This window comes from Manacus vitellinus, unplaced genomic scaffold (assembly GCF_001715985.3).
Source record: "Manacus vitellinus isolate BGI_N305 unplaced genomic scaffold, ASM171598v3 scaffold_45_pilon, whole genome shotgun sequence".
In the NCBI taxonomy this organism is placed as follows: domain Eukaryota; kingdom Metazoa; phylum Chordata; class Aves; order Passeriformes; family Pipridae; genus Manacus; species Manacus vitellinus.
This window is the reverse complement of record NW_021940571.1, coordinates 6,155,022-6,177,639: the sequence shown is the minus strand read 5'-3', so window position 1 is coordinate 6,177,639 and position 22,618 is coordinate 6,155,022. Positions and strand designations below refer to the sequence as shown.

At 34.0% G+C, this 22,618-nt stretch overlaps 1 protein-coding gene across 1 annotated transcript in view; it reads right to left on the bottom strand.

Annotated features, from left to right (window-relative positions):
• The window catches only part of NAALADL2 (N-acetylated alpha-linked acidic dipeptidase like 2), a 241,426-nt gene that overhangs the window by 82,415 nt on the left and 136,393 nt on the right, over positions 1-22,618 (bottom strand). Inside the window, exons 7-9 of the mRNA XM_029962326.1 lie at positions 17,732-17,824; positions 13,686-13,888; positions 12,040-12,159 (exon numbers count right to left, since the gene is read on the bottom strand). Coding sequence (XP_029818186.1) covers positions 12,040-12,159; positions 13,686-13,888; positions 17,732-17,824 — 416 coding nt within the window. The remainder of the gene's footprint in view (positions 1-12,039; positions 12,160-13,685; positions 13,889-17,731; positions 17,825-22,618) is intronic.

The following is a 22,618-nucleotide window of genomic DNA, read 5'->3' as shown; positions in this document are numbered from 1 at the left end:
TCCCTTCCCAGCCACACACAAAAAACATTTTTCATTCTTTGAAATGGAAAGTCACTCCCATTAGTCCATACAGAGCATGAAGGCCAATAAACTACCATCATATTTTTCATATAAAAACCCTCTCCTGGACTTCAGTGGGACTGAGTAAATGGTATAATAACAGTACTTGCACTTAAGATATTGAGTATCTGTATAAATTGAATTTTTCAGAAAGATCATCACAAAGCAGATTTATTGAAGTGTGTCAGCACCACAAATTCAGATCTCCAGGCTCCACTGGGAGATAAATTAAATGATCCAAAAGATGTTAAATGATTTTATTTTCTACAGCAGTAGGACAAATGGACCACTGTAAACCCTTACTTAGGTGTTGTAATACTCTTTCCCTGACTGGATTCTTCCAGCTTTTATCTACTTACACCATAAGTAAGTGTCCTTGGTATTGCCTCTGTACTGGACAGGAAAACAACAACAGTCAGGAAAGGATGAGAGACAATGCTAGAGGAGGGAAAGCCAGATGGTCAAATGACTCTTTCTGGTTTCCACAGAAGTCCACTTGGCCTTGGTTCCAAGAAGTATGAAATATTAACACTTTGGAAAAAACTAATAAAATAAAATGTTATTTTAGCCAGATACATGAATCCGATCTAGTCCAAGGAACTTGGAAAAGATTTTCTACAAAACACACAGGAGTCAACTACTACCCAAAACTCATCATACACCCAAATGATGTGTTCCCATTGCACCCTGAAAATTAACACCTCAGATATTTCCAAACCCGAACTATAGTATTGAACAGGGATATTGTAATTTCTATGTACTGTCAAGTACCAGAGGACTAAAAGCACATTTAAATTTTGTTAAGAAACTGTGGGGATTTACTGTTAACAACATTTCAGGGATATGTCAGCACTTTTTCATAAGAAGCATGCAAAAGCCAGAAAGGCTGATAATATACTTTATTTCAGAACTGATTAGTTCAGAGCTGTAAGACAGAAAACTGATAGCTTTTAACTACTGCACAATATAATCTTAGAAAAATATAACATTATATGTCAGGTTTAATCCTCCAGATTCTGATCTTCAAAAGTTAATTTTGATGCAATAAAACGAAACTTTCTGAAACAATGCACACATGGTATGTAACAGAGAAATGTTTGCACTGCACACATTGAGAAAACAAATTGACAAATCCAGTAAAGTGCAACTTAAAGCTATTTACTCTGATCAGGTAAGGAAGACTAATGAAGGTTACATAAATCTGTTTTTCGGAATAGTAAATAATATGGCATCTACATGAACTTTTAAAGGTACAGATTCCAGTGAGTAATGTGGAAAAGCTTTACTTCACAGTCCAGGATATTTTAATGGACTGAAGCTACTGAATCACGTAACATGAGCTTATTTTTCTTCAATATTAAATCTTTCTCTGTGCCCTCCACCTTCCACAGTTTTCATCTCTGGCCTCGCTGCTGTAATTGCATATGCAAATAATTTTATGGATAGGAACAGTTTCCCTAAGCTCAGAAGTATTATTCACAGATACAAAATCAAGTGTGCATGGAACAAACACACACACACACACACACACACTCTTATTTTCAAATTATAAACAGACTTGAAGTTCCAGGACATGATATTCATTGTACTGGTTGTTGATATAGTTAGTACTGTTATTAGAAATCACATGTAAAAACACAGATATATTTAATAGTATCCCTTCTGCAGCAATTGAGAGTTGGGGGTCTGAAGAAAAACACAACATTTATATTGTCTACCTTATCCTTTTCTTTTAAAAAAAGGAATGTTTTTATACTGAGATCAGTTGTTTTCATGTGAGTAGGAAGTTTCTACCCAATAAATAATGAAACTGTAGACTAGTACTGAATCTAGTGCTTTAATCTGAAAAATGTTGGTAGGAAAATCAGCATTCCATGATGATTCTCCATCAGCATGTAACACCTTTGAAGATCTATCAGTCAGTTTGTGTAAACTGGAAATCCATGTGATTAACAACTGCCCTAAGGCACTGTTTTTATTGTGATTTCCTGAATACCATACAAAATGTTCCATAAAAGTCTGTGGTGTTACCTTTATAAAATAAACATGGAATCCCTTCAAAAGATTAAAAATAAGTTTCATGACACGGAGATGCGTTCTGTGAAAAAATTCTGACTCTCCTTATAAATCCTATTTAAATCAATTATTGCTTTATCTCAAGTTATTATCAACATTAATCAATCTACAGTTACACAGGTCATTACAATTCTCCTTTGTAAAGCTGATTCAACTCCAGCACTCCTTTAGTTCCTGGAACATCCTTAGTCTCCACATTTCAGAGCATGTAGCTCATTTAGCCCATGGTTCAGTTTGGATGCTCTGGGTTCTGTTGCCTTATGGGATCTAGAGACTTTACAGCACAATTAATTCAAGTTTTTTCTTCAGTTCCCTGACAGGATGCCACAGCTCTTTAATAACTTCCAATTACTGACTTTGTGTAAACTTAAAAACTTAATGTTTATTTAGCAAGACTGACAAAAGTACCCATATTTTCTCCTCTAATTTTTACGATTTTCCATTTCCATTTCCATCTGAAAAATGCTAGTCATGTGGTAAAAACTGATCTGAAATTCAGCTTATTTTTAAAAAGATCTAAGGAGAATCAAAAGGAAAGTGAGGTTTACATAGGGGTTTACATAGGGGTGAGAATTAAAAAATATTTTACAAAAGAAATTGAGATGAAAAGAGAGAGGGTATTTGGATAGACATGCTGTCCTTGGATAGATTAAGCTGTTTATTAAAATATCTCTGGTTCCAGGTTCACTGTGCAGCTACTTTGGTTTACAAAGATATATTCCAAATAACCTTTGCTCTGAAGGGGATAACCATGCAAGATGCCATTTTTAACAGCAATACAGGCATACAACAAACAAAAGTGAAATACTTATTTCTGTGGTTTGGGGTTTTTTGCTGATAAGGTTCACTGTAGAGTGACTTTGACTTCACATATACACTTCTGATGTTTTAGCTCAGTGTAAAAAATTAGTTGAAGTGTGATGTGACTCAAGTGATAATCTTTGGCAAAACCAGGATTTCACAGAGATTTCACTTGCATGTCTGAAACACATCAGTTAATTTCAAACACTGAATTTCACACTAACTTTGAGGAAGATACATCAATTTTCTGAAGCTGATATTCAGTGTACAAAGTGTATAATTTTCTTTTGTGTATAATGATAACTTTTGCTCAATATGTAAAAAGGTGGTTGTAAAAAAGAACAAAATTGCTCATGGAAGAAAAGGAAAAGAAACATTCCTCTCTAACTGTGACGACTTCAATAAATGACAAAAATAATTCCAAGTACCACTGTGATAAAAATCAAGCACAGATCGTTTGAGAAAGTTTTATAATATTGTAGACTGGAAGTTGAAAAACATCTGAGAGTCTTATTTTTGCAGTAGAGTAAGAGGTTGGATCAAGTGATTGCTTGAAGTCCTTACAAGTCCTGGTTTTGTATCATCAAAAGTGCTTTACATATTCATTTTGTATGTACATTCTACTTCATTACACCATATATTTTGAATCTGTAAAATAAAATTCTCATTTCCTTTACAGAAAAGGAAAAAAACCAACAAAACCCCTCCCAAAAATCAAGTAAACCACACATTTGTTTCATTTATAACAATGATTCATTAATTTACAGGGAGAAAAAGACTTTATGTGATTTTTCCCCCTGCCAATTCCGCACAGCCCCCAAGAAGTACCTACTGCAATATAATTGGTTCCCAAGCACCCTCGATTCTGAACATTCAATTCCATTTTAGCTGTGCAGGCCACACTTTTAAAAAGCTTACTTGAATGCATTTTGTAAATAAGATTTATGATACATTTGTGGTGGTTGGAGTTATTTAGATATTTTGAGTGACAACTGCAAATAACTACCTCTACTTGTTTCAATTAAAAATCTAATCATTACACAAAGCTTGATGAGCAGACCAAATGCTTCAAACAAAATGCAAACAATAAAATACAGCATACAAGTTTGTTTTTTTTTAAATAATGAATTTAAGATCAAATAAGATGTTCTGTAATTAGCATGAAAACCAGCAATTTCTAAAACATCACAGTATGGAGTTCAGGTACACTAGATACCTTCCATATAACATTATATCCTCTTTTGTTCATGAGTTATTACTTGGTAGACTTCAGCTTTATATCTTAGAGTTAAAATGACCTTGAACAAATGTTCCTCTCATCCTAGTCCCAACTTGAATGGGTAAAACAACTTGAAGTATTTTTGTATGTTGCCTAGTAGACTACATTCCTACTTTTCTACTGAATTTCAACCTCCTTAATTTTTTGAAGAAAGCATGACATAAAAATTTGCTAAACTTACAAGAGTTTATAAAAAACACCTGACCATTTCATGACAGAAACTTTAAAAGCCTTTTGAGTATTACTGAGATTTCAGAACAGATACTTATTAAATAACTACCAGTGGTAGAAAATGTGAATAAATTAAAGGTAAATTTCCATAAAAGTTTAGATATATTTTTGGATTTCAGATTGCATTTAACAAAATTAATAGGTCACCTTGAAACTTTTAGTTAGCCAGAATGCAGCAAATCTCATCCTTGACTGTCACATACACAAGTAATGTATGAAACAACAGAAGATCATCTACATCTCTACTCATACAAACCCACAAGTTGTTTATTAATCCTAATACTAAATTCTGTTTTTCTTTCCCATTTAGACACAGAATGTAATGATTTCCTAGGGGTGCTCAAAAGCCTATGGAAAAAAAAAATCAATAGTAATAAGTTAAAACTTGATCTGCAGCTTTTTAAAAATCTTTACAACTAAAATTAAAAGTGATCATTTTCATGTCAGAGAAAAAAATAAGCATGTTAAAACTGAGAGAAAGCTAGTTTCCAGCTTGGGGGTTTTTTTGGTGTTATTTTTAGAAGATTTCCTTCTAGTGCCAAATTACCTATTGAAGGTAGAACATTCAGCCTTCTTCAAGTAATTATGCAATAATATATCTAATCAAGATGAGGATGACCTGATACAAAGTAGAGATGTTAGCAGCTCTCCTAAATGTTGGAAGGCTCTTCTAGAAAGAAAACTTTAGCATTAAAGTCTGAAAATAGAAGGCTACAAAAGAGGTTTTGAAATATCTTTCAAGGCTGTCAAGAGACAAAGGTTTGAACTGTATGACCTTTTAGCTGCCAAAAGAAAGCAGTTTGCAGAACCTTCAAGAAAACTATTTCCTGCATTTTGGCTTTTCCTGACATCAGAGATTATCTGCTGTAAAATTTTGCTCTGTTATATTCAGTGAAGTCCCATTCTGTGTGCACTTCAAGACAGGAATAGTGATACCATGGGAATTGTGGCTCTTTGATGCAATAAATCAAAATGCATCTCAACTACATTACTGATTAAAACCTTCCGAATAATTTAGAAAATACAGAGGTTTATCATGTATATTTGATTGGCTTGAAATTACATTTGAAATTTCATGATAATTCCCATTCCCAGTTTATGGTGCCCTGAAAACCTCCCTTCTAGCCCTGTGGTTTTTTTAGACTGGAAAGACACCATCACCAGAATATGCTGGTGGTGAACAGATGAGCAGGGTATGAAGAATGAACATACCAGGAAACACCCAGAATTGTTCAAGTTGATGCTTGTGATTATTCAAACTATGACTGCTTTAAATGGACATAGAATGATTTTCCTCACGTCTGGTTTTGAAGAATTCATTAAAGCAATTCGCTAGTAAGATCTTGCTAAGAAAGATAGCTAAACTTAAATGTTAAGGGTTTTTTTCCTTTGGATGACTGACACTGAAAGGGTCAGGCATTAGTAAATGGGATACAGGGAGTGGCTTTTTTTTTTCTTCCCAAATTTGGGTATTTATTAAATAGTTAGGCCTAAAGAATAGATACAGAAATTCAATTAATAGCCTTAAAGGAATCAGGTTTTTGTTTTCACATGTAGGAAGTTTAACTGCACCAACAACGAAATTCAAGGGATATTCTGGGTGACATATTTATGTAACCAAAACATAATCACCATAATTTAAGGTAATTTCTAAACCTGAATACTAGAACACACATAGAGTCCTCCATTCATGCATGAATAGGGTCCATGCTGGAAAGAACTTCCAACTTTAAAATCTATCAGCATGGGCAGGAATTCTATACTGTTCTCTACACCCATTTCCCAGGGGGCTTGGGTCAACATTTTCACCTCAGTTATTGGTTTAGCATCCTGCAGAGGTATTTTTACTCTTCCTGGGAGAAATAATTTAATGGAACAAAAAATAAACCACATTCCCAGGTTTCTACAAATCTCTTGTTCTTCCTGTTCCTCTGACTTCTCAGTATGTGACCTGGTTAGGGCCATATGAAATATCATACATTTTTGAAAAAGAAAATACTGGTCATTCATTTAAAGTCACAGTCCTTCATAAAATAAATGCCTTCACTTATTTTATCAATCAGAGCTAAAGGCATCCTGAGATAGATTGAGTAATGGTGTGTTAAAGAGTACTTTAAAGCTTCCCTTTCTGAGAACATGAGGTGGGCAGACTCAGAAAGGCTGTATCTGATACTTTTGGCAAGGTTAAATATCTATCACTCTACTTAAAATACATCACCTTTTTTATTTATGACAAACAAATGGTCTGCTTTCATCACCTAGATGCATTTTTTTTCAACATTGATCTGAAAACTAGGAAGCGTGTTGTGCTGCACAAAATTCTGATTATTTTCCTGTCACATGTAGAAGTAAAGCACACGGCTGCAACTGTTGTGAGTCAAAGGACATAATGCAGCCTTAAGTCTCATTTAATGTTATAGTAATGTCTTATCAATTCTGATTTAAAGGTGCTTTCTTTTTTTCTGGTTATTTTACCATACACTTCACTTTAACACATGCGTTTTTTTCCCATGCATTGTTTGTGTAGTACAGCTTATAGCTATTAAGTCAATTTAATTTCATTTGGGAACATACTTAATAATGATGAGAAAAGCAGCAAGAGAAACTTTTCAATGATTTGTCTTTATGTAGAAAATTTAAAATATCCAAGGCTCTCAATCTCTCTTCTTTTGTAAGAACTAGAAGTTTACTTTTAAACTCCCTACATGAAAGGCTTTTCTATCACTACAAAAACGTCTTTCCATTAACATGAAAAAGTCAGTTATGAGGGGAAATAATGAAGATGAAATTAAACAAAGGAATGTTTAGACTGAACTGAAGTTAACTTTTCTAATACTGTAGTCTGGCTAAAGTCTCTGGAAGGAAAAAACAATTCCCTTACATAGTACAGTTCATTATATTAGACAGTTTTAAGTAGATTCAAAAACAGAAACCTAGAACCAAAATCCATTTTGCAGCAGGAAACGAATTATTGAAATCTTCCCTAATCCAGTGCTACATTTAAAGATAATAAAATGTTCAGATTTATTCAGTTTCATCCACAACGGCTATCAAAGTAGACATTTACATTTCTAAAAAAGAAAATGAAAATATACATCATTTTACCTTTAGCAGAAATCTATGTTGTAAAGACAGGGAAGGACATGGAAGCAGAAAGCTTGATTCATTAGAAACAACGGACTTTTTGCAGATCGCCACAAAGATCACAGCATGAAAACTGGTCCAGTTGCATTATTCCTCACTAACAAACTTTCTTCCCCATGTTTAATAGCATTTTCATAAAACCAAAATTTCTGAATAAGTTTAAATGATTACTCACTGAATCAGCATTTATCAAAATTATTTGATTTGGAAGAAGAGAGAAAAAATATGTAACAGTGGACAAAGCAACATTTTATCAAAAGAAAAAAACAGATAGGAGCTGCAAAGAACCTGCTGAAAATCAAATCCACCATTAAATGAAACTTTTCACACTGGAGAAGCAGCATCTTAATTAATTTAATAAAGCTGGCAATGAAGTATTGTCTATATTAACAGCATCATTTTAACACAGTTATGAATTCCTGCGACAGGAGTTCACAGCTCTGATTCTCAAGAGGTTTTTTTTTTGGTTTTCAACACAAATATAAAAAATGACACCAGCAATAAAAAAAATATAACACTAAAAGGGATAATAGGTAAAGACTGAAAACTCATGGGAAAGATGTAATCTTCTGTAATAAGACATACAACAAGCAATTCAAATAGTAAGGCTTTTTTTTTTTTTTTTTTTATAATTACTGATATATGATGCCAGGAGATCCATTATTAATGCTGGCAGTATAAAAAAATAAATGAGAAACACACAGAAGTTGGAAGAAAAGAATCAGTGCTGACATTAATATAAGTTTTGATTTTTTTTTAAATCAAGAAATAATGATAGTAGCGAGCATCTATACAAGACTTTAACTTTGGTTCTACTTCATAAAGAAAAAAGAGTTTTCTGTCAATAACACCACCTTTAAACGTAAAGATGTTTTATGACTTTTAGTCCTTTAGTAGACACAAACACTGATAAAGAGCATGGAACAATACTTGGCAAAGTCATTTTTAATGATCAACTAATTCATCAATAGATTTAAATCACTCTTTTCCTTTAGTAGACAAGAGCACTAAGGTTTGTTGGGCACTGCAGTAATAACAGAGCCAGAGTATGGTCACATAATCAGTGAAAAGACAACAGAAATGAATTCATGTTTCATAATAACTTTTTTACTTGGGAAATGCTAATTATAGAAAAAATCATAAATGGCATTATTTACAGAGAATGAATACCAGCATCAAACAAACCCAATTTACCAATGACACTGCCAACAAATGGTGATTCACCAACTGAGCAAGTGAATTAACAATCATTTTCCTTACAAAATAACAGTAGACAAAAATATAACTTGGCAGTATTTCCCTCTTGTTAATGTGGACATTAATTAGAATAGTTATATAAAAAAGATTTGAATTAAATATGTCAAGGTCTCAGAACTGTTTGAATTCCTCTTTGCTTAATTAATCCAAATATTTAAATTAGCTTCTCCATGTAATTTGGTGTTTCAACCAGAATCCCACTGAATCCCACAGATAGGCATATAAAATTATTATTTGCAGACTGCTTATGTAGCTCCCTTTTGAAACCTGCTGCTAATATGAAGATGTAATCCCTTTGTACAAAACATCTTTAAGAAACATAGTCTCTGTTAATTAGTCAAGCATTTATCCTATTCTCTAACTGGCCACCAGATCTCACATGTAGACAACTTATTAGGTTTGTGACTCTTCTTTTCATAGCTAAGTCTAGAATATTCAGATGAACTACGTTTCAGCTAAAATATCTTCTCTCCTTTTCCCAGAAATTAAGGGAAAAAGATGTATTGGAAAGTGCAGTGATTAGCAATTGTCCAAAATTTTTTTACTCGAGTTCTCCTTCACAGGACAAACTACAGGTTTTCATTGTTTTCCCCAGAATCCTAAAACTTAACCTTTGTAGGCTTTTGTAACAGGTATTAATTTTCCCTAGGAAGATATTTTCCCTCTGTTTACTGAGATGGAGTGTCCACAATTTTAGCACAACAGTGAGCACTGCCCTTAGGGCAAATAGTGAGATTTTAGTCTCCTTTTCCTCAAAACAACAGTGTTGTAACACTGTTTAGCAGTAGAAAAAAGTACTGCAAGATAGTCTATTTTGTTGTAGTTTAAAAATGGAATTCTGAGTTTTACCATTGAATCCAGTATCTTCCATGTATCTACAAATTACGGAAAATTTCTATCTAACTAAACAAGAAAGGCTATTTTCTCTTTTAATTTTAAAATGGATTGGTATTATTAACTCTAAATTCTTGTTTCACTTTTTTTTCTGTTCTAACATAATTTCAGAGAATTACTATTACGAATTAAAATTATCCTTGTCTCCCATTGGAATTTTTAAGTCCTTCTTTGCAACCTGCACCTGGTAACAAGAATCTCATGTGAACAGACTCACAATTTCTTCAAGGTGAAATGAGCTCCAAACGGTCCCATCTTACCTAATTTGCTCTATCATAATTTTGAGGTAATCTGTAATTCCATTGTCTTCTTGGCAAGTGCTGGAAGCAATATCAATATTCTTTATAAGCGGATCAGTCTTCCAGAAAAAGTCTGTGGCAAATTGTGAGCACCCGTGGGAACAAATGGAGATCTGTGCTGGGCTGTTCCATCACTGTCAATATACTTGACATGATTTCAGAAATCCAGCCAGCATTGGGAAGCAATAATTCCTACAAATCTTTTTAATGTCACAAACTGTACGACAGATGCATTAATTACAAATAATAATATCCTACCGAAAGTAAAACCAGACACGTTGCCTCGCGTGCATTCGATCCTTTACTTTTTAAATGGGGCTTCAGGGCAAAATGCAGAGTGGATACACCCTCAGTATTAAAGAATCAGAAGTGACATGGAAGGTGTTCACTGGAACTAAAAAGTATTAACTTCTAGTCATGTTTTATTGACTGTCATCTAATTAAGAAGTGCAAGGTAAGACTGCTAAGGGAGGCTGTGTCCATAATGCTGAACAGGATACAATATATATTACAAGAATTACTGAATATTAAGAGCACACCCAAATGCACCACAGAAATACAGTGGAAGTAAAAAAGAGACTTCCTTTGCTTTCTCTCCAAAACAGAGGGCATGAATGCAATGCTCATACTAATATGGCATTTATTAGAATGAAAGAGTTGAATCTTAATAAAGTGATAAATAGATAACAAAGAGTCTGCTGCACAGTTTAGTTTTCAGATTACTGCCATGGACTGTGTTGCGAAGTCAAAGAAATAAAATGAGAAAAAACCAAATAGCTCAAGGACTTAATGTAATAAAATTACTCCCTTAAATAGTGAACACTTGTTTTAATGGAGATAGGGCTGCAAACATCAATAGGTTAGCAAAAGGATAGCAACCTCTGAGGACAGTATTTTTTGCGAATACATTAGCTAAAACTGATAATAAAATTTGAATTGATATATCCATAACACCTGCAGACTCACATATATAACATTATAAATAATTTTACACAAACAGAAGATTTTTTTTTTCCCCTGAAATGATGTTGCATCGCATTTTTCTCAATACTTACACAGAATAAACCAGATTCTTTCCATGAGGAAATTAACACCTAATCACTGGACAGGAGAAGTAGTTAAAACATTGCTAAGAAGCAATTTAGTGATATAACTTTACTAAGTTAGTTGCCGAGCCAGACCAGTCTTACACTGAGTTCAATTCAAGATGCTACTCTGAGGAGTGTTTGGTACCAAATGCTTCACAGGTAAATAAAAGAAACACCAGAATAATCTAATGAGTATTAGCTTGGCAAACACAGAAAAAACATCTAAACCCTACAATTTATGAAAGTCAAATTGAGTTCCATTTTATGCATCCACTTTAATCTGGTTTTGTCATTTAGTCTGTGTCTTATACTGTTTTTACTTCATGGAAAATATTAATAAATTCAGCAACCTCAGAAACAGCAATAAGGTCATTAGTTTAAAGTCTTAGACCAGTGTAACTGTGGAATATTCTGACTCCAGATTAACCACAAAGGCATCACTGAGCACTGAAGCTGACATACTTACTTTAGACAGTATTTATTATAGTAAGAGTCATACTCTCCCTGTGTGTCATGTTACATCTGCTAAATATACAGGTTTAAATGCAAATTGAGAAACAGCCTGCAAAGATCTGATTAGGAAGAGAAAAAAGTGCTCTGTGCTAAAGAATAACAAATATGTTACTTTAAAGCTGTCAAAAATTAAAAAAGCTGTAGGGCATGCAAGTATGGTGAGACTTGATATAACAAGCAGGTGAAATAAGTTATCTTTTCCAACCTCTTAATACATTATTTAAAAAAAAAAAATTAACCTGCTGACTTAGTAAAAACTGTTAAGGTGTATTTGTGAGGTTAAAATTCCTAAACAAAACATCCTCCACTTATAGTCATGTAAAAGAAACTGGTATCAAGGGGTTTAACCATGTAACCTCATAAACAACATGTGAAACCAAATATTTTATTTCTATACCTCTGCTGCCAGCTGCTGAAGAGAAGGGGATGCAACAGGGTGTAAAGTTGAGTTGCCTCTGACTGGATCATGAAGGCTAACATAAGCCACAACATTTCTTTGAAGAACTCTCTTGAGGTCCTACAACACAAGCAGAGCAATGGTTACTACTATGCATCATTAGAATTAAGGCTTCTTTTGTTCTTTCACTTCCTTCCAGGGAAAAACTGCACCCAATGTTTCTGTCCTCTGTGATTTCCTAAGTAATACTTAACTACTACTTCTTATAATATGCTGTTATGGACTTCAAAGGATATCCTGGTGCTATTTCTCTATATAACACAGGTTATAATTCCATTTCACACATCATCTCAACAAAATGCAAACAGGTCTGGGAGGAATTAAAAATGCCTACACTTGTAAGGTCAAAAATGAAAACGTTACACACTGTGAAACAATGTGATGGCCTTTTAAAGTTATGCCTGACAGAAGACAAACTTCAAAAGCAATCATTATCAACAGTTAAATGGACTCAAATTTTTAAGAGACAACATTCATATTTGAATTGCATAACTTTCTCAGTGTTTTCATTTTCTTATTTGTTAGACTATAAAAATACCATGTACAAACTGTTTCAATTATTATCTCTTTTTTAAAAAGATCCCCTTTGCCTTCTCAGTAATGAGTTCCTCTTTGCATGAAGTGGCTCTTTATATTGAACAGAAGGGGTGTAACACAATTACATCTGATGTAAAGCTGACTTGAAGTGGAACTAAACAAATTTTGCTTCCAGCCTGGATCTTTTCAATTTGATTTTTTCACCCCCTCTTGTTTTTGAAGAATAATGATGTCGGAAGTATGAAATTTCAATGAGGGCTGGCTGCTTCTTACGCACGATAAAAAGTAATTAACTCTTTATTTTATCTACTGTTTTAATTCATATTCATCGTTAATGTTGGAAAATCAGCTATGAAACTCTCTGCCAGCTATTCCTCTAATATATGAACTGAAGTCCACTGTAACTATATATGATCATCCATACCCTGTTGAGGTATTTTCTGTCAATAATCTGGTTTCTATTCTGTTGAAACTAAGAGCCCAAGGAATTGCCTGTGTTGGATTTTACCTAACTCCTTAGCACAAATATCAGAGAAATGAATCAGCACTAGCCGTGGAGGCACTGCAATGTTTATGTCGTTAATGTAAACCATAGCATGGTTCTCTCCTTTTCATTTAGTGTGCTCTTGATTCACTTCTCCCCACACTAAGCCTTACAATTAAAAATGAGAATGTTGAACTCCCAAGAAGGACAAAAAGCTCTCTAAGCTATTCCTTGGCCTATGTAATTTGTTGAGGTTTTTCTCCCTCTATCAGACCCTGGCAATGACCTTTTACAATGCTCTGCTGAATTAGGGAGGGAAATCAGCTCTCAAAGGTGCTGTATGTGCAACCCTCACAGCTATGGAAACATCCTGCCATCTCATTATCCACAGGGACAGCCTCAAAAGGTGTTTTCACTGCATTTGCTATGTGGTACATGAATGAACACAGACAGACCTCACAGACCAGCTAATGAACCACAATTTCCACGTGGTAATTGCATATTGTTTTCACGCTTTCAACAAAAGTAATCATTATTGCAATGACACCGTCTAAAATTACTTTACCTCAGCCCACTCATATGAACCAATGTTCCCAAAGGCTGTTCCTCCCCATGAGCAGAAAACAATGGTCCTGTCAGGTCTCCAGCCCCTCTTAGCCTTCAGTGTCAAGGCTTGGATCAATGCTGTGATGACAGCAGTGCTACTGGCCCATCCTTGTCCATAAGGGTTCAAGCTGCTGTGATGGCTCCCAATGATGATGTATCTGTCTGAAATGTGAAAAAAAGAAAGACAGACTTTTACTTCTTCTGGATCCTAGCGTTAAAAGAATTCTAAATAACCCTAAAAAATGAACTCTGTTAGTGATATGTAATGTCATTAGTACAACACAAAGCTGTCAACAAAAATTCATATGATTACATGCAAGACAATCATACAACATATATACATAAAAGCGTGAGTACTACTTAAAAATGAGCTAGTAAATAAATATATGTATATCCTTTCCTAATTAAACCTCCGTGCACTTGCCTTCATTGTTTGCTTACTTCTCTCCTTATAAATCTGATATATACCATTTTTACAGCAGGGCTTTGTCATATAGACAATCTAATATTTCCAAGCTCACATTAGAGTGTTATGAAGATATAAAAATAAGTAGGAAACTGTCTTCAATACACATTAGCATCCAAAAAAGAAAACAAAAGGTGTGGTACTACAATAGGTAACATAAATAAAATACACAAAGTATTAGTACTCCCTCACCTGGAAGACTGTGTTCAGTGCTCACCACCCTATCTCAAAAAAGACATGGTAGAAACAGCAGTTGAGCAGCGGGTAACCAGAACGGTTATAGATCAGGACTTAGACTTCCATGTAAGGAGACATTAAAATACCTGGACTGCAGGTTTAGAGAAGAGACATGACAGAGGAATAGAGATAATGAATGATACAGAAACGGTAAGTCAGACCCAGTAGTTTTGTTAATGCTGGGAGAAAGAACTTTACAGGACGAAAAGCAAGAACTTTCAGCCTGAAATAAAGAACACACCTATGGTTACCCCCCCCCCAAAAAAAAAAAAAAAGCAAACAACACTTTTCTTACAGAGAAATAACACTAAATCTTCATCTCTCAAGGTATTCATATAATCCATATACCACTCACAAGAGGAAAAAACCCCCTTATTTTATTCCAAAAACGATGATGTGGTATGAAATAGCATGAATGACTAGTGTGACTGAGGCCTGTCAGAGATGTCAAAGTTGAGTTATGCTGAATGACTTACTAAACTACTAGACCTTCTGTGTGAGATGAATTCACAACCAAAGCCACTTTGAATGACTGCTCACTGATTTTGTTGTGATATTAAGTAGTTTCTTTCTGGTCAAGATCTAGTCTTTTAAAGGTTTCTTTCAATATTTCAGGATACCAGTAGAGAACAGAACAGCTATCAAGTGATGCCAGATCCACAACAACCTCTGGGTGTTGTTTGGGTTCCAAAAAGTGCAAAAGTTTTGGTTTATTTTCTTTATCCATGGGGATTCACTTTACACTTGCTGTCAGTACACCAGAATGTGGCAACACATAGGTGGTAAAATGCCAACATTTTATATTTGCTTATAAAATTATATATCTACTCCTCAGTATTTTTTACAGTGACTGTTGCCTAGAAACGATTTTAATAGAACATCAACAGACTTTGATTATAAACCTATTCTCTATTAAACTGGACTTTTATCAGCTCAACAAAACACAAAGGCATGTTGTTTTATATGGAATCAAAAATGCTTTACAAACAGGGGATTTGTTATGTACCTATAATACAATATTTTTAATCAATTGCTTGGGGAGTGTGTAGGTATGTAAATGAAAATTTCTTTCTAAAAATAGACATGCAAAGTGTAAACCTAAGTGTACATAATAATGTAACAAAATGCAATCTAAATCACATAATTTTGCAACTTGTGTATTGCACCATGAAATGCTTAATTGTAGGTTGCACTAACAATGAAAAACCATAAGGTCTTCAACTCACTTAATGAAAGGAATTTGGAACAGAAATTAATGGCCTTAAAGGCTTCTATGTCATTAAAAGAAATGCCATAGAGGGATCAGACAGGGTCAACACTTACCCCATATTATGTGAAGGGGAAAGGGAAGAGACATTATTAAAATAATGTGGGACATTTTGATGGAGCAGAAGCTGCAAGCAGCAGCTTACTGTAGGAGAAGCAAGCTGAACAAGCAGGGGCAAAACATAACAGCTGGTGTCTCCTTTAGAATTCTTTATCTCTGCACATCTCTCTCTCTTGAATAGAGGTAATACCCTGAAGCAAACAAATACAGGAAAAGCATAGGAGAAAGGATGGTCATGCTTGCAGAGGCAGCAGCTGTCCTTTCTCAGAATCACATGGTAAGAAAAAAAGAGAAAAGACTAGAGATAGAGAAAAAAATACCCATCAGATACTTTTGGAGGTGATAAGGACAGCGTTCAAGCTAGTGACAGGTTGGACAAGTCTCTTTATACTATCTTCTCTTGTTATATATCCCCCTTTCAGCCATGTTCAATAGAGCTATAAAATCAGTGTTTCATTTTTCAAGTTTTAAACTGCTATCAAGCAGCACATTTGATCTTCTCCTAAATCTTTTAATATCTTGGTTAGAATTGAGATGCTCATTCTTACTCCTCAGATCAAACATCAGCTAAGATCACCATTACCTAGATGTGTCTGTCTGTGCATTAGATGTTTAACTTGTGCCTACATTAGCAGCCAGTTGCTATGGCTCTTGTTCAGCCAGACATCTACAGGACAAGCTGTTGCCATCTGGAAAGTGCTTTTGACTTCACTTGATTATATATATCCTTTAATTCTTTAAGTTCAGCACATATTGACAAACCCTTTAAAAGTAGCTTCTTAATAAGAATGCAATAATAAGATGAAAGATTCAGGTAAAGAGGAGATACAGAATTTATTAAACATAAACTGATGCATGGTTCTTATTAGCTGGCTTGCTTCTGTTTCACAATTCAGTAGAAAGAATGTCTAAACATGGCAGTTTCTGCCCTTCAAATTCCATGACAGCTATTTGCAAAACATTAGCAACAGTAGACTGGTAGCTTCAAATTAATGAAGGAAATTAAATCCTTTACTGAAATTAAATTCACCGTGCTAATTGTTTTCTATGTTGTTTCAAAAAAAATATTTTGGTGAGAAGTATTCACTGGTGAATTTACAGTATTCACAGTATTCTGGTGAGAAACATTTAGCTCACACAAAACTCCTTATTTCACTAACAGGAATAACAATTTTCTCCTCTCCCTTCTCTATGACTTAAAATATGAAATGACTGGCCCACCTCCTAAGGGACTGTAAATAAATTTGCATCCTTTCCTCTGAACCTGATAAAAAAGTATTAAGGCAAGTGTGATGATGTTTTGATGATCATCATCTGTACCCTAGGAATTGGACTAACTCCACAATGCTTTGCACTATGTAAGTAACCAGCAGTTAAGTAACAGTGTTCATTCACGTTGCAGAAACCCTTCACTTCTTAGGCAAATTCACTTACAGACAGAATAATCTCATTCTTATGATATCTTCATAAGATCTTCATTCTTACAATATCCTGATTATCACATTATCCACGTACAGCATCAAAGGAGGGAGGGGGGTTGTGCTTTATGTCTCAGTTGCATTTAGAATCTTATTTTTTAATTATTAGACATAGAGAACAGTAATCATTATTCATAGAATTGTATGAAACTAGCTTAAGGCATGACTGTAATACAATGTAAGGCTGCAGCAAGTGTTAAAATCATATTAAAATTAAAACCATAACATAGTTACTTGCTATAAACTACTAATACTCTCTATAGTCTATGTGTAATGCCTGATGCTCATGTAAACGTGTTTATTGTAACTACAACCCCCTTCAGCTTTTTCTCTCTTTAACACTTATGTTCTGTTGTCATAAATCAAATCACAAAATGACTACAATTAAGGATCTCTCCTTCCACTGCATTATGAGGCAAAACAGAATCCTGATCACACCTGTGACTCCCAGCCATCATGAAATAAATAACTGATACAAATGATAAAGGGATACTTACCAGGAAATACAGCTCCTTTTAAATATCCAATAACATTAGAAATAGTCTTGTAAGTTGTGACTGACTGAATATTCAGACTGATTATTTTTTTTCCTGTTAAAAGATTAAAAAAAAAAGAGTTAAACTTGTTTATCTAGCCAAGAAATCTACAGAACACAGAATAAATTCCACATATATTAAAAAAGGTAAAAAAAAAATAAAAAAATTTCAAAATAAAATTATACTGAAAAGGAACCAGAGATTAATAAATGTAGTATTACACTATTTTACTTTTTTAGACCTATTTTAGCTGTGTGGTTCAAAGCTGGAATCTCAAAAGAGATCTCTACTCCTTGAGTTTAAAGATCATTGAATTTGTTCAATAAATGTTGCCAAAATACAACAGGGGAAAAAAACCCCAACAAACCTTAAACCAGTAGGATTTACATACTTCTGTAAATATGAAATTTGTGTTACTCTTTATAGGTTTTTCTCAGCTGATCCTTCACCCAGGTCAATCCATCAATAACATTCACAAAATTTTACCTGGTTTCTATTACATTTTCTTCTGGAGAAACACCCCTATGTTAAATCAGATGGGAACAGTTAGACCTCTCCATTACTACCCACACTGCCAGCCCAGGCTTTTGATGATACACTTCTGAACTTATGCCAACAGAAGTCAGTTTTTTTGGCTTAGATGGTATCAACTGAGGAAATAATGTAAATACATAGGAAGCAAAATTTTAAATCAGCTAAAACATAAGGGACTTGCCAGTATTGCTCAGCCAGTTGAGACTGTGGCACAGAATAAAGACAGGGAAAAGTAAATGTCTGAGTTAAAATAGCTTTAAAAAATTAACTGTCCTCTGCCCTGCAGTGGGACAGAGTAACCACACAAACTCCTGCAGTTTGTGACAATGGAAACCAAACAACTAAGTCAGGGGAACTGCTGGTACCTTCCAAATGTTTCATTTGCATTATAATAGACTTTGTTAACATTCATCTCATCTGAAAGGTCATAACTTCTATCTGAGAAAAATGAAAATGTCTTAAGCTGCTCTAACTTCAAAGGCAGCAATTGTGTGACAATAACCACTGTGTCACCCCAGACACTCAGGGAGGGTCTCTTCCATCCAGGTATCCACACCCCCCCTGTGTTTAAAGGCATCTCTGAGACAGAATTCCTTCCATGTCCATACCCCAACTGTCACACACCTAAATTAAAATATTCCACTGATCATTTTGCTCTCTATCTCCCAGGCTATTATTCTCCCACAGATCTATTCCTGACAATTTGTTTCCAGGCTTTGTTTCCCGAGATATGGGAAGCATACAAGTGGGGAGTTTACTGCAACATGTAAAATAAAACCAGTACATCATTATGATACTGTTCTTCAAGGTTCATTTGCTGATACTTGATGTTTACTTGAAAATTCTCTTAAAATAAAATCTAATATATTTTAATTCACAAGTATTCATTTACTATTGAAAAAAGCAAACCAACTGTTAGGATCTTTGTTGTAAAAAATGTACCAGAAATATTATTCTGTTTTTCACTCAGGCAAGACCTCCTCTGCTATCAATAGACGTGTTCTGCTTTTGCTTGAACACAATAGGAAAGAAAATGCAAGTCAAGTAAGTTAATCAAAAATAAACCACAGAACATGATTTTTCAATAATCAATCACAGCAAGTTAATTTTGATTTGTCATGCAATTAACTTCACCCTTCTGACGTAAATTACTGTAAGGTTTATTAACACCATGTGATGATGAATCATGTTTGTTCTATAAATCCACAGATAATATTTTAGAATTTTTAAAAAGTATTTGATTTAAAACAAAAAAATCATCCAAAGGGTTCCCAAAGGGTCTTTCAGAAAAATGTGAGAAGAGCTCAAATCATCCATGTTGATTAAGCAGCTGAAATTTAATCCAAACTATGCAACTTACTTCTTGCTGCTGATTCTCACCTACAACCACTCTAGAGCCAATTCAGTCTTCTTGAAAAATAGTTTTAAATTCAAAACTGATTTCCTTTCCTTTTCTTACAACACTTCAGACACTCATTTCTTTGGGCTCCACTTCAGAAAAAAAGATTAATCCTTTTGAAGACAACCAACTTCATTGTTTTTCCTTAACTGACATCAGTTATCCAGTCTTCAGCCAACAATGAAGAAACAGAAAATTAACTTCTGGCAATACACCATATTCTAGAATCAGATATTTGAGTTAATAGTCATGTAACACACTAGTCAGTTTAAAGTGACTTGGGCTTAAAGGCTTAGTACATCAGATGAAAAGGCTGAAAGTACTTTTCAGAGTACACAGCAGAAGCGAAATTTAATCCCTTTAAAGAGTTCTGACAACAAACCTCTCTTCCTTATGCTATAACTTAAAGATCTTGCCATCTTTCTCTTGCTTTTTTTCTGTATTCTCTGGAAAACTATGAGGAAACTTTAACTTAACATGATTCAGGATACACTTTGATTTTATGTAAGCCAAAAGCTACTTCTGAAATAGAAGAAGAGAAACGTATTTATTGTTATTTTTAATTTCTTTCTTTTGTGATTTGGAACTGTAAATTGTCTCATACCAAATGACTACCTTCTCCTCTCCTATTTACATAGTTATTTTTAGAAATGCATGGCTATTTCCCATTCATTTGACTGACAATTTTAGTACTCCAGATGAGTAAAAAAATTCTACTTGCACTATTTATGTTAAAACACACTATGAGTTATGTTTTGTTTCTTTTTTTGTTTGTTTTTAACCTCATCCCAAGCTCATACAAACAGAGAGGAGTATAAGTTTGAGCCTCACTTTCAAACATATTGGTTAAATTCTTGAATCCTGATCATGCTAAATGCCTATAATCAGACAGTTTTCTGAGCATTTCTTGGAGTACTGAATTTTAAAAAGTATCTTTGGGGACTTGGGTTCAAAAATTGAACTAATTCGACGAGATTTTTGCTATTCATTTACAAAAATTTCCTGACATCACATTTAGCTCCAGTACAGAAGCACTGAGAACTAAACTAATTCAAGCATTTCGATAGCTCCTGGATCATAAAACCAGAAGTTATTTCAGAAGACTGCAAAAATAAGGTACACTGAATGTAATGCAGTTTTCAACATACTTCTGTTGAAACCAACATAAACCACACCTGAATAAACAGATATCAGTCTGAAATCACAATTAAACTAAAGATTTCAAACTTCATCAAACATCCATGGCCATGTAACTAACTTAGGGGGCACCAAATAAGCTGAAATAGTCATAATAATACTAAATTTGACAGATTTCTTGTTCCAGTCATTCAAAAACCTTACACCAGGCTTTAATAACTCAACTTCTAACTTTTTGACCACACATTACCAAGCTTTTCAGACACCCCTGAAGGCCAAGGATTCCTTTAATAATGAAAGCCACCGTTTTTATTAAGTTATTTGCCCCAAGAGCAGAGGTTTGTAAAGTAATATCAAATACCACAGAACATGATGGTAGAATAAGAACTAACTGCACTCAGTGTAGAAACACAGTAAGCTATTTATATGTAACCAATAATCAAATATATCATAGATTTCCTATATTCTATTGGTGATACTGTAAAAAATAATATGGCCTGGTATGCAGTTTTTGGAATACCCTGTTAATCACACAGGTATGACAAGTAAACATTAAAACATATATAACACCAGATTTTACTGTAGTTTGAAACAAATGCTTCATTTTCACCAGACATTTTCTAGAATAATTGAGTAAAAATTCCAAACTACTACTACCATCTTAGACTGCCTAGTTAACGGGCTTTTAAAATCTCACTGAACTGTGAAAAACATATTTCAGTTAGTTCTCAGTGTTTCATCATGTCAATTTGAGTGCAAAACCTTATCTACTACATATTTTATGTCAGTTTTCAATTAAGTTCAAACACAAAACTCTAAATGAAGAACTGTAATCATCATAAGCATTTATGTAACATCAGAACTTACATATAAAAACACTACATGCAACATAATGACATACTTAGAAAAGTGAATAAACATAAAATAGTATATACCCAATAATTTAAATAATCTCTGAAAAAATATTGTGAGACACTATCAAATTGCATGTGCAAAAATCAATACTGAATTTACGCAAGGTACAGCACTGTTGAATTATAAAATTATTTGCACAGGATCAAACTTCCAGGACAGATGTCCTGTAACAAAGAGCCTTTAGCGATTTGGGTTTTTTTCTTTGGTTTTTTTTTTTGTTTGTTTGTGGGTTTTTTTGTATAAGCAGTGCACCATCTAGATACAGTCTCTTTGAAATCTGGTATCCCTAATATTTTTCTCTAATAGATTTCTATTTGATTAACCAACTATGTTGCCTACTAACAATATATCCCCTTTTTTAAACGGATATTCATGGATCCTGAGTTTCCAAGCCAAATCTTTGTCTGAAGAGCTTAATGAATAAATTTCTTGCTATTTAATTATCTTTTCTGACCTACAATGAGGAATCCAGAAATAAAACTATTCAGATTAAGAGCTTCTGAAAATAAGCAATGTCTAGAATAAAGTCCTTTAAGAAGGCTTTAAACTGGGATGGCTTAAATGGGATACAAAATCAATGTGTCAAAGTTAGTATCAAAGAGAGCTGAAAATGCTTCATATGGTACAGTTGAATTTCATAACCTCACACTATTTTGACAGTTTCTTTACCTGCTTTACAGCAATCAAAACCAAAACATCACATAGAAAAACAATGGCAGAGAACACAATTATGAAAATATACCTCGACTGTTTACAGTTCTAGTAGAAAAACTCTTGAGGCTTCAGGTGGGAGTAGAGAGAAGATACATAAAAAATGCTTCTCATGCTGTTCATGCTTAATTCATTCCATGAACTTAAAGAAC